We start from the raw sequence: 12737 nt of genomic DNA on the forward strand, positions 1-12737 counted from the left end.
TTCTGGTGGAGGGACAAGAGGAGGATTCCATGGGGCTCCCAGAGAGACTGGAGTGATCTGTGTGCCCTGACTAACTGAAATAACCTCGTGCTCACTTGTCTTCACAGGGACTCTTTTTGCAACTTTCAGGTTCTAACTGCAACTGAATGCAGATTAAATTTCCCCTACTTTGATATTTAGTACTGTTACCTCTGCCTGGAAATGGCAAGTGCATGCAATATGCTAGAGGCATCACCAGGTTTTCTACACTCCCTATGAGTTTGGTAAATAGTTCTCTCTCTCCTCAGTTGAAGCTTTTATTTTTTAGTGGCAATTTCAAGCTATGCCCCTCAGTGAATTATTGCAGAGGTGCTTATGTCTGCTAATGGAAGAGAAAGATGAGGGGCTTGATTCTACAGCTGTTGTACAAAACAGTAATTCCATTTACTTTAAAATCTGGATCAGCATATGTGCACTGGTTCTTTACACAGATGTCAAAAAGTTCTACTCTAAAAAGGGATATAAATTTGAGAACATGATTTATTATGGAAAAAAGTGGGGGTATGCTACTAACACCCATGTATCTCAGAATATTAAGCTTGTTCCTTCTAAAAAGATCACAGGGAAATATTTACATTTTAATGTTAAGTCATTAGGTTTCAGAGTAAACACAGAGATGAATGGACTTTAAGTGCAGTTCCTTAGAGTTGAGCATTATCTGCAGACTTAGGATAGTATTGGGTGAGTGTTCTGATCACTGTCTCAACAACAGTTGGGGTAGGCATCTTTAAACTGAAAGCTTACATTCTGCAAAAGCTGATGGTGCCCCCAGAGAAGAATTCAAAGATATAGCACCATATACTGGAACTGTTCAAACCCTGACAGATAGGTCTGAAATGAGAGGTAATGATACCTCTCATTAATATGTACAGACATTTTAAAACATGTCTCTGCCCTCCCCAGCAGGAGAACAGAGTTTCTTCCCTAAGGTCCTGTTTACACTGGGATATAATATCATGTTTTGTCAAGAGCAGTCCATGTATATTCAAATCTCTAAACTATTATTTTAGTATCCAGCCTGGGCATTAAGGCAAGGAATGGCTCTCCAAGATACACATTATGTAACATCTGCATTTAAAAGGAACATTGTCTCACACTAGAGACGATAAGTCAGATTTTGAAAAGCAGCTAACTGAGACGCTCAAAACTTATTTTCAATCAATAGGATTTGGGCTCCTAAACATCTAATTCATCTTTGAAAGGGAGAAAGGGTGATTTTGAAAATCCCCCCTCGCAAAACAAATTACATTGTGTGTTTTAATATCAATATACTTCCCTATCTGCATACCCCAGGGAAATAACAGCATTGCTGCTCTAACTACGATGGGCTGCCCAGAGTTAAAATTCTAGCTCCTAACTTAGGCTACCCAAACCACTATGTGGAACTGGATTTGCTGCAACTGCATACAATAGGGGCATGGGTGTCAGCCTGCCCCTTTATTCACTCTAGAGTCTTGTTTGTGTGGTCTATTGTACCAGACCAGACTGGAAAGCAAGAAGCCTCACTTGTACTCACAGCACTGCCAGGAATTTAGTAGCTTCAGGCAAATCACTTTGCTGCTCAGTACTTCCAACTACCCACCTGTGAAATGGGATGATTGATATTTACCAATGTTTGTAGCACAGGTTAATATTTATAGAGGAAATCCCAATGTGGTAAGCATTGTCAAAGCATTTTAGGGCTTTGGTCCTCTGAGAAACTGAGCACCTCTTGCTTTCAATGGGAGCTGAAGGTTCTCAGCACCTTGCAGGATCTGGCCATCTCATTTCATTCCCTGTTTGGCTCAGAAGGGGAACAAAGTGTCACTGTACCATGTAGGGGGTAGGACTAATACTAGTAGTGTGTAAGTCTTCATTTAACACCCACCCACACACAGATTTAAAACTGCATTTGCATTTTCCAATAAAGTATTTTAACACCTTTCCCAGGAATCCACTGTTCTCTAGAAAGGTGCTGATAGACATTCGGCCTTAAATGGGTTTGTTGCAATCATATAAGTGAATGTTGTGCTACCATTCTGCTCTCCCCATTCTTGTGAATCAGAAGGATGTTGAAATGGGCAAGAACCCAGATCTGGAAAGCTCTTTAGATGTGATCCATAACCACTGAAGTCAGTAGGTCGCTTTCCTCTCAGTTCAGTGGACTTTGGATTTTGCTTTTCTTCTGGTCCACAAGAGCAGAGTATGAATGAACAGCGTGGCATGCACACTTTTCTGTATGCACGTCTGATCCAAATCTCTCGGTGGTTCTTTTGATTGTTTAAGCCCCAAACTGGAGGGCTGAGGGTAGTTGCAGCTGGTGGAATCACATTTTAAAGAAGAAAAAAATCATTTTTATTTGGGGCAAGGAATGTTTTTTGAGTTTGTCAAAACTGGAACAGTGTTTCTTTAAAATGAAGACATAACAGTGAAATGTTTACTGTTAGCAGACAGCTCATTGCTTCTGTTGGCCTCAAACTAGATATTTAGGTAATAGTTCAGGGATCATTTCAGAGTCTCAACAAGACAGTTGACACATGACACAAATGTTTCAATAACTTCTCCCTGCTGCCCAGTGGATCATCCTGACCTTTATTATACCAACTGTGTTAGAAGCCTTATTGCTGATTTGATTATGTAAATTACCTGTCAAATCAGAGGAACAATAGGTTTTGTTAGTAAGGGTTCTGCTATTTGCTTTAAAAATACAGATTAATTTCTAAATTACAGTATCTGTGAGCCCGATCCTTAAAGCTGATGAATGCCTTCCAGTCTCCTTCACTACAGCAGAAGTTGAGGGTGCTCTCAACTTTACAATACTGAGCATGTATTAGTAGAGGAGCAAGTGTCTATTTAATGTAGAGAGACACACACACAGTCTCTCTCTGTGAACTGCTACTCGTCTCCCCTGGTTAGATTGCTCCAATTATTCAGTATAATTAAACCATTTCAATTCCACTTGTACCATTTCCTATGTGGACACAATTATTCCAAAGTAAGAGTTCTTTTTTCAGCTTAACGTAAACCAGTTTTAGAGTGACATTGGTTAAACTTAAAAAAACCCCACTTTATTCCAGAATAAGTGTGGTCACTCACATGAGGCGTTATACCAATATAGCTATGATAATGTAACTGTAGTGGTTCAAACCCTACCTCACACTGATAATTTTCCCAGGTAGCCAAACCTATACATTGTTCAGGGCAGGGGCTGTCTTTTTAGTCTGTTTATTACACAGCTTCACACAATGGAACCTTCATGCATGACTGGGATTCCTGGGCACTATTGCAATACAATTAAAGAAAAAGTCACACAAATATTAATTTTAACTTTAATATTAATGAGCCATCCTGCCCTTCTATCAAAGTTACTGGTAGAGTTTGTCACTGGCTTCAGACAGAACAAGGTTGTTTCATTGCCATCCAAAAGTTCTGCAGCCCATTAATGCTAAGAGTCAGCACTTGAAGCATAGTATTATTATTATTGATCTGTCTTGGATGAAATGGTTTAAGACTGAACAGGGACAACTATTTTGTGTTGATTTTTTTTTTTTTTTTTTTTTACAAATCGAGGGTTTCTCTCTACCCGTTAATGGTATCTAACTAAACGAGCAGCCTTCTATTATCTCTAATAATTTGACCTTTGGAAGATAAATGAGGTCAAATGTTGTTTATGTGGGAGTGCCGCTGGGCTGTGTTTGCGTAAGAGAACCTTCCCTGCCACGCTGTATGGTCTTTTCAATGCTGGTTTCACAGATAAAGCAATTCTTTCCAAAGGTGGGTTACTACTGAGCTATGAATTTAAAATAGAGCACCAGTTTTTGAGCTCTTTATGTTCAAGATTCCCACTAATTCACAGGGAGAATCTTTTTCCTGCTGACTGATGAACGTGGCCCTAAATTTGCTTATTTAGTAACCTAGATTCCTTTGTGTTCTAGTCTTGTCAGTTTCAAAACTGCTCCAGTAGAATCTGAGCACCTCTGCTAGGAAGGCTTTGCTAGTAAAGCAGTCGGGTTCTTTGAGAGCTGCTCATCCATCATACACTATTAAAGACTTTAAAGAGCATGTGCCAGAGACAATCTTTCAATTTAAAAATAATCTTGGATTGCATAAAGGCCAGAACAAGCCATTTCACTTAACGTTTAGTGTTACTTACACAAACACAATCAGCATCATGTTTTTCTGCTGGAGTAATTTTAGATTCGTTATTGTTGGCTTGATTTGTAAACAATCTGTAGTTTCCATTGACACCAACAGGATCTGCAGATGCACAGCAGCTATGAAAATCAGGCCAATGTTTTATATTACAGTAGCACCCTGAGGCTCCTGGTGAGTTGTGGGCCTGTTTGTAATGTAGTAGATACTGTATATACAGTTGGTAAGAGATAGTCCCAGACCCAATATTGGCTGTGTCTACACTGGCATGAATTTCCGGAACTGCTTAAAACGGAATACTATTCCGTTTTCAGTTTTTCCGGAAAAGGAGCGTCTACATTGGCAGGCTGCTTTTCTGGAAAAGCCCTTTTTCCGGAAAAGCATCTGTGGCCAATGTAGACGCGCTTTTCCGGAAAAGAGCCCCGATCGCCATTTTCGTGATCGGGGCTTTTTTCCGGAAAAGACTACTGGGCTGTCTACACTGGCCCTTTTCCGGAACAGTGTTCCGGAATGAGGACTTATGCCCGAGCGGGAGCAGAATAATTTTTCCGGAATAGCGGCTGATTTTGTACAGTAGAGCGTCGTTGCTGTTCCCGAAATTCAAGGGCCAGTATAGACAGCTCGCAGCTTATTCCGGAAAAGCGGCTGATTTTCCGGAATAAGTGGCCCAGTGTAGACACAGCCCAAGAGTTTACAAGACCAACTAAGGATGGGCCAGGTTCGGGGGGACGGACGTTGTTATCCTCATTTTAGGAATTGGGAACAGAGAGATTAAATCATGTATCCAAGGGCACAGATAAACTATGTAGCAAACCAGGAACCCCTGATACCCAGTGTCCCAGGCCAGTGCTTGCACAAGAGCAGCCGTTCTTCCCAAAGCATAATCACTGCACTCTTCCACAAACCTTCAGCCTCCTTTCAGTCTCACATTCTGATGGGAGGGGCATAGAACTGAAATAGAAATTAGGTATAAAGGTAGTTATAAATACAATAGGCCTCATCTGTTACCAGAGAGATTTCTCATGCCCCTTTAATGAAGCTTTCCCCCTGAAATGTTTACCTCTATACTTTACATTTGTAAATGGCTTAAAAATAAAAAGAGAGTGTCTTCATGATAAAAGGTCTCACAACAGCCCCATAGTCTTTGGGTAGCCTGGTAGTACTGCATATCTTGCCACCTATCCTGCAGCCAATACTCTGGCAAAATCCCAGTTGATTTCAATCAGACTTTTGAATGAAGACAGTGAGATAGAGACCCTTGTTCTGTTATCACTTATTGAACAATTGGCCTTGTACAAGCTAATTTAAGTTAATACCATATTTGAGTGAAAGGAGGCAGTTACCACATGGTTTCCGTTTCCCTCTGTCCCAGTTGCAAAGCAATTATGATTTGTAGTTTGGACAGTCTCTAATTGGACTTTGATAAAACCTCGTGTTTATCCGTTACAGATAGCTGGCTAACACACAAATTATGGCCTGTTCATGCTTCTGATTGTAGCTTTATTGTAACTGGGTCAGGGGACAAGAGTTTTATAATCAGATCCTCTGACTCAAAAGTTGTATTTCTAGTGTGAGCAAGTTCATAATAGTTTCAGAGGGATAGCCTGTAACTGAATAAACTTCAAAAACAACAAACAGTCTAGCAGAACCTTTAGTCTAGCAGCATGTTAGAGACTAACAAAATATGTAGATGCTATCATGAGCTTTGGTGGGCACAACCCACTTCTTCATTAATCCTCATAGACAAAAAATTAATGGACACAAATCAGATATTCCAAATGGTAAAACACAGAAACCTGTTGGGGGGAACATTTTAACTTGCCCAGGCACTCACTAATGGATCTAAAGGTGACAGTATTACTACAAGGCAATTTCAAAAACCAACTGGAGAGAGAAGCTGCAGAATTTGATTTCATTTACAAGTTTGACACCTGCAATAGAGGTTTAAACAAAGACCTTCACTGGATGGCCCGCTACATCCCACATCCTACTGACATAAAAGGACAAGCACCAGGAACTTAGAATCCATTCTATCAGCTTCATTTACCATAGACACTCTAATTGACAATATATTTTTCCCTTCTCTTTCCCTTCCCATTCCCTCTCTTTCTTTGCTATTTATCTGTCCCCTGGACTCCTTAATTTCTTTCATCTGAAGAAGTGGGTTGTTCCCACAAAAGCTCATGATACTGTCTACATGTTTTGTTAAGCCTCTAAGGTGCTGCAAGACTATTTGTTGTTTTTTAAAGATCCTTAGTCAAAGTAGGGACTCAAAATTTTAAGTTCTTTCTTAAAACTTGAAGACCACTAACCCCTATTTTCATTTCAACCAGAAAGGACACTGTCTCAACGACTTAATTACCTGCATCCTGCTCCAGAAGCCTTTTAAATCTGCACGTGAAAGGGAATCCTCTGAACTGTCATTCATGCTAAAATTCGACACTCTACGTGTCGGTCTCAACAAAGACACTAACTATCTTGCCAATTACAAAGATAGCTTCCCCAATTATCACCTCTAATACCATTAGCTCACAGACATTTACCTTCCTCTCCCCCTCCCCCTGCATCTCCTTTCTGTTCTGAAATGTGATTTGTCCCTTTCATATGTGTTCACTTTTTTTTAATTGTATCCTTTGGTATATATGGTTGTGACTATTTTCTTCCACTATTTGATCTGAGGAAGTGGGTCTGGCCCATGAAAGCTCATCATCTAACAAACCATCTTGTTAGTCTTTAAAGTGCTACATAGTCCTGTATTTTGTCCCTATTTTCATGGTAATCTTTTACAGTTTAATCAGTTACAATTTAAATATTTTTCCTACAGTGTACATAACTCAAACATGGCAGTAATATGCTGGTGCATGAGAAAATGAAATCAAGGAAAATGACTAGTTTAAATTCACTGTCTCTACCAGTAGTTCTGAACCTTTGTGGGCTGTCTGCGTATTATGTATGGTCCTGAGTATGTCACATGGACTGCAACTGTGTGCTGAGTGGCCTGTGGGCTATGGACTGAGAACCACTAGTCTAATCTGACAGAAAAGCAAATAAATGCACAGCAGGAATGATGACATTTCCCAATTATCACCTCTAATACCATTAGCTCACAGACATTTACCTTCCTCTCCCCCTCCCCCCGCATCTCCTTTCTGTTCTGAAATGTGATTTGTCCTTTTCATATGTGTTCACTTTTTTTTAAATTGTATCCTTTGGTATATATGGTTGTGACTATTTTCTTCCACTAGATGACTACAGTTGTTTCAGCTTTTAATGATCTAAGGTCTTGTTTGTCAAATGGTTAGACTTTAAAAGTGATTTTCAAACCTGACTGTGTCCCTTTAGCTAAGCTAGACCACACCTCAGGCAGGCCTCCTCCCCTTGGAGTGCAAGTATTCAGCAATTGATAGTATCAGTTTGATACTGATTTCAGGTAAGCTATATAGATTTTGCTACATACAGATTGCTCAGCATCTTCTCACTCAGGTTACCTTAAAGAAGCAAAGAAAAAATATCTGAGAAGCAAAAATATAGTAAAAGTTCAAAATTAAAAACCAAGATATGTTAACCCTTGATTTCTGAGCACACTTGTATTTAAATTAGCATCAATTTTCTCTGTATCTTGAGAGGGTATTTTCTGGGAAGAGCTTTCTGTTGGGCTTAGTGAGCATATGAACAGTATCTGTAATGAGGGCTTTTCATGAGGTAGAAGTATTTTGCTCACTGCAGTTTGTGTTTCTGTTGGAACTAAGGTTACTCAACTTTCCTAAAGGAGATTGTATCAAAACAAATATACAGAATACTGTTACTAAGTGTTTTATTTTGTTATACAGGGGGTCTGGTATTGCGAAAATTATAGGCAAAAATATCCAGAAGTCTAACAGGTTTGATCCTATTGTGAAGATGTGGGTGTTTGAAGAAATCATAAATGGGAGGAAACTTACAGAGATAATAAACAAAGAGCATGAAAACGTGAAGTATCTTCCAGGACATAAGTTACCTAAAAATGTGGTAAGTTGGCTAAACTGAAATGTTTTTTCAAAGCTTTCAGACTGATGGGGGTGGGGGCAGACTGAGAATTTCACAATCCCTGGTTTACTTTAAAAATATCCAAACCTTTTTCCTGCCGTACACCTACCTACCTACCTACCTAGAAGCAATTTAACACTAGGGAGAGATCATTGGTTGGGTGAAGGGAAGCTACACTTCTTTGTTTAGACCTTAATTCTTCAAATGGTATCCCTATTGCTTGGATCACTTACAACTAGACATTAAAGTATGAATTAGAGGGCCTTTAATCCTGCTTTCACTGCAAACCTTATCTGTGGATTTACTGTCTCATCCTGTGTACATGCCAAGTATTAAGGTTACTTCCATCTCTTTTCTACCCAACTTTAACATTTGCATTACTTCTGAATCTGGCCTGCTGTTTGCATTGCATATGACTGTCTCATCTAAAGGACATACAACTTCAAACAAACCAGCTATATTTGTGTTTCTGTACACAAAGCCCAAGAGCATGCCCTGCTGTAAATCAGCATATCTCCACTGCATTTATAGAACTGTACTGATTTACACCAGCTGTGTGAGCACAGCATCCACCCTAAACAACAACGCCCCCCCCCCTTCCATTTCTAGCTAAAAATTCAATAGAAAAGCTCACAGCTCTGGAATATAACAGAATGAATAGCATTGCTGTAATTGCATATGTGATTTCAGAATAGTAATACTGAGGCACTTTAATTGCTAATGCAATAAAATCTACCAAAAGCAAAAACTATAACTTTCACAGCCCCTTGGAATGTGTGATCATACTAGACAATTTATAGTTTCATAAACTTAAAGAAACGTGATCATTTTAGATTTATAGCTACTTAGTTTAAAACAAACCAGATGACATTTTGTTTGTTCAGGAGCTTGCCATATGGCAGTGTTTTGGAAAGGAAAGAAGCTAGCACAGCCTTTACAGAATAGCTTTTAATTTGTGCAAACAGAAATTAACATGCTGTATGAGTGGCCTCCTTCATTACTTTTTCTAAATTTAGTATCATAATTGCACGTTTGTACACACATGGTTTGAAACTGCCATATGTGGATTTGTTCTTCTGTGTCCAACACCAAGTGAGACATGAACAACCTTGATTATTTTTACAGTGACATGACAGGAGAAAAAGCCAGTCTTTTAGTCCTGTCAAACTGACCTACGCTTGAAAATTATACTGGCTAAATCGGCCTTTCCCTAGCACAGCCTGGCAGATATCCATGTTTAATTTAGTCATTTATTGACAAAACCAGTTATTCCTCTTTTTGGAGGAACATAAGTCCCCGCTGATATAGTTCTATCAGCACAGTGGCAGAGTCAATGCACATGAACCTGGACTGAAATAAGAAGTTTTCCACTTTCATTCCCCTAGTGCAACATACATTCTCCGGCAGCACTTTTGAACTCCTCTGCCCATGGGTCAGCCTTACTTCTAAATGCCAATGCCTACTTTCATAACCACCTGTCTTCCTGTTATCAGCTACCTTTTCACTGAACTCACAGCTCCTTGCTTTTGGTCTCATGCTGCCTGCTGGTTCGGGGTGAGTGTGCGAAAGGTGAGAAAGCACCTTCCCCTATGGTCCCCCAAGTAAGCATGCTCCAGCCAGCCAGGGGAAGGAAGGAGCGGCACACCAGCCGGCTGCCCTCCCCCATTCCCTGGCTAGCTGGGGGAAGGCTGGGACTGATTTCCTCACTTACTGGGGAGGAGGGGAGGAGCATGAGGTTGCATTCACACCCTTGCAATCCACATTTTCAAAAAAAGCATCTCCCCCACGGAAATTTCCTGCTTATGGGCCTGAGAATGGAGATGCTAGATTTCCTTGCACTGTGGGGCAGGAGTGTGTGCAGGCTTCTTTCCTCCTGCTGGAAGAATAGTTACAGGGATGTGGTGAAGCTCAGATATTTACTCCAAAGAAGAATCCCAATGCTACACAAAGGGAAAGGAGCTGAGGCAATTATACTGGAAGGTAAAGGACACCACTAGGCATTCTGGAGCCTCCTGCATATTTTGTGCCTTTTTTAATCTGCTGGATTCAGTAATCAGCAGAGACCCTGTCACTCTGCAGTAGATATTTCCCATGCTGGGGTTTGTATCACCCTCATCCGTGCAGAACATACACGTTCACCTTGGATGGACAAAGCTACGGGAGAAGAGCGCAGCAACAATTTTCTAGGAGGGATTGTTTTAATTAGATACAAATCAAAAACAAATCTTGTTTTTGATGGCTGACTTCACTCCACTATGCTCTATGACAGGGTGGAATTTCCCCATTCATGCAGGTCTGCCTGGCTTAGGCTAGTTATTTTAAAAGAATGTGAAACCTTGACTTCGAAGGAGCTGATGCAGAGAGCTACAGTGTAGCTGTGGGATTCGTATTGTGTGGGACTGAAAGTGCTGTTGGATTTCTACTCAGCTCAGACTATGGCGTGTACCTCACACTTTAGGGGAATATGTTCTCTTATTATTATCAGTAAAGCTACTGGTAGCTGTGGCAGAGTGAAATTCAGCTGCTGCCTTCTTTATAAGCCCTGGTTGTGTTGTTAATTCCAGCTGGAATGGTTTATGCATGGGACAGGGTTGGGCTTGCCATCTCCTTGGCATATTCATGTTAATTTTTTTTTGCAAATATTAGTGATTTGGCCTATCTCCTGCAGTAAAGCCTGGGTGGGCAGGATGGCTATAAAGATCCTTGGCAGACTTTCTCCCTGATCATTCCATCAGAGTGAGAGTAACCTCCCGCATGCTCACAAACCCTCAAATCCCTATAGGCCTTGAGACAGTCACAGGTGATCAGAATCATCTAAAGTGTGGCCTTAGGCCTCCAGTTCTTGACAGTATGGCTTCAATGCAACTGTATTACCGGGGTCACTTGGGAAGGTAATGCAGTTGTAGGCTGTTTTATACTTCCCATCTTATCTCCATGGGGTTAGTATGAGACAGTGATTTAATAAATATGCTGCCTTCATGGACATTGTCAACTGAAATACAATACCTGCTTATTAAAGGCTAACACTTTTACAATGTTAATTAGTTTAAGGATTCCTTTATTTTTAGTCTATATAGATTTCTATTTTAATGCCCTTCTGTGATGGATTAGGTATACAATTATTTTGTAAGTATGCTAACTCACTCATGGTACAGGGATGGTTAATTTTTTCTTCGCTTTTCTTCTAGGTGGCTGTTCCAGATGTTGTCGAAGCATCGACTGGGGCAGATATTTTCATCTTTGTTATACCCCATCAATTCATTACACGAATTTGTGACCAGATTGCTAGTCACATAAAACCTGGTGCAATTGGCATTTCACTGATCAAGGTACTTTGTGATCTCTGCAGTCACTTTGTATGGTGTGAAGCAATACGTACGCATTATGGGAAACGTGGGGCTAGATTCAGAAACTCTGTTTCTCAGCCCAGGATAACAGCATTTACGTTAATGCTGAAGAGCTACGAGTCTCAAGCCTTAAAGCTTATTACATATACTCTCTCCATCCAAGGCTGTTTTCTGAGAGCCCCAAAAAATTGGACAACAATAATTATTCAGAGTGGAAATGATTTGCAGTTGGAATTGGGGAGGCTATATTAAAAAGCTAAAGAAGCTAGCGACATTGTAATCTGAAAAGGAAAAAAATATATATTAAGAGTTTCAGACTTACAATTCTCCAGCTGTTGCCTTCTCCCCTTTTAAGATTCTCCTGCAACCAGCAATATAGGGGGGAGGGAGCATACCACACTTTGATTTTTTTCCTTCTATAAATACAACTGGAGCTATGCCTTTCATAGGATGTGTATTGTTTAAACCTTGCATGAGAATATTTTTAAACTTACACTACATGAAAACTTGATTGTACAACTACAGGAAGTTTAATACAAAAGCCAGAGTCACCATAATGTAAAATCTTGTGACATAGTCCTGGCATTTAACATTGTAGGGAGAACTGCTAGCAGAGGGCTTATTGCACGAGGCCTACATTTCACACACACACGTGCTTAGTAACCTCATTTCTTTTCTTTTGACTTTGAATATTACCTTTTAACCAGGGGGTTGATGAGGGTGTTGAAGGCTTGAAGCTCATATCAGACATCATTCGAGAGAAACTGAAGATAGACGTCAGCGTGCTCATGGGAGCCAATATAGCTAATGAAGTGGCTGAGGACAAGTTCTGTGAAACTACCATTGGTAATTATCATTCAGGGAAACTTACAGTCAAGAGCTCTGATTGGTTCTACTACAATTCATTTCTGCTTCTAGCAGTCCCTGGCACAGGAATAGGACAGCATCTAAAGATAGAAACAGAGTATAATGTATAACAAAACGTAAAAATCTTGGAAGGTTTTCTGAATAGCATTGCATATACAGCATATATTAAACTCTGAACTCCCCTTCCCTTAAAGCAGGCCTGGGTAAAACAAATCACCAAATCTGACCTGCAGATGCATTGGGAAGCCTCAGGCAGGCTTCCCGCCTACCCTCCCCCGACACATTGCTGAGAAAAGTGACTGCTGCAGGGCTCTGTTTGAACAGCTG

The 12737-nt window shown here is 40.3% G+C and overlaps 1 protein-coding gene across 3 annotated transcripts in view; it reads left to right on the top strand.

Annotated features, from left to right (window-relative positions):
- LOC102456685 (glycerol-3-phosphate dehydrogenase [NAD(+)], cytoplasmic-like) overlaps positions 1 to 12737 on the top strand; it is a 44971-nt gene that overhangs the window by 22028 nt on the left and 10206 nt on the right. For 2 of the 3 annotated variants that reach the window (XM_006137653.5, XM_025178813.3), the window contains 3 exons: positions 8001 to 8178; positions 11385 to 11525; positions 12251 to 12389. In XM_006137653.5, the coding sequence (XP_006137715.3) occupies positions 8001 to 8178; positions 11385 to 11525; positions 12251 to 12389 (458 nt within the window). Of the gene's footprint in view, positions 1 to 3588; positions 3793 to 8000; positions 8179 to 11384; positions 11526 to 12250; positions 12390 to 12737 lie in introns of all 3 variants that reach the window. The other variant, XM_075933188.2, reaches the window with a different exon arrangement.

Source organism: Pelodiscus sinensis, chromosome 7 (genome assembly GCF_052426305.1).
Source record: "Pelodiscus sinensis isolate ZL-2025 chromosome 7, ASM5242630v1, whole genome shotgun sequence".
In the NCBI taxonomy this organism is placed as follows: Eukaryota; Metazoa; Chordata; order Testudines; family Trionychidae; genus Pelodiscus; species Pelodiscus sinensis.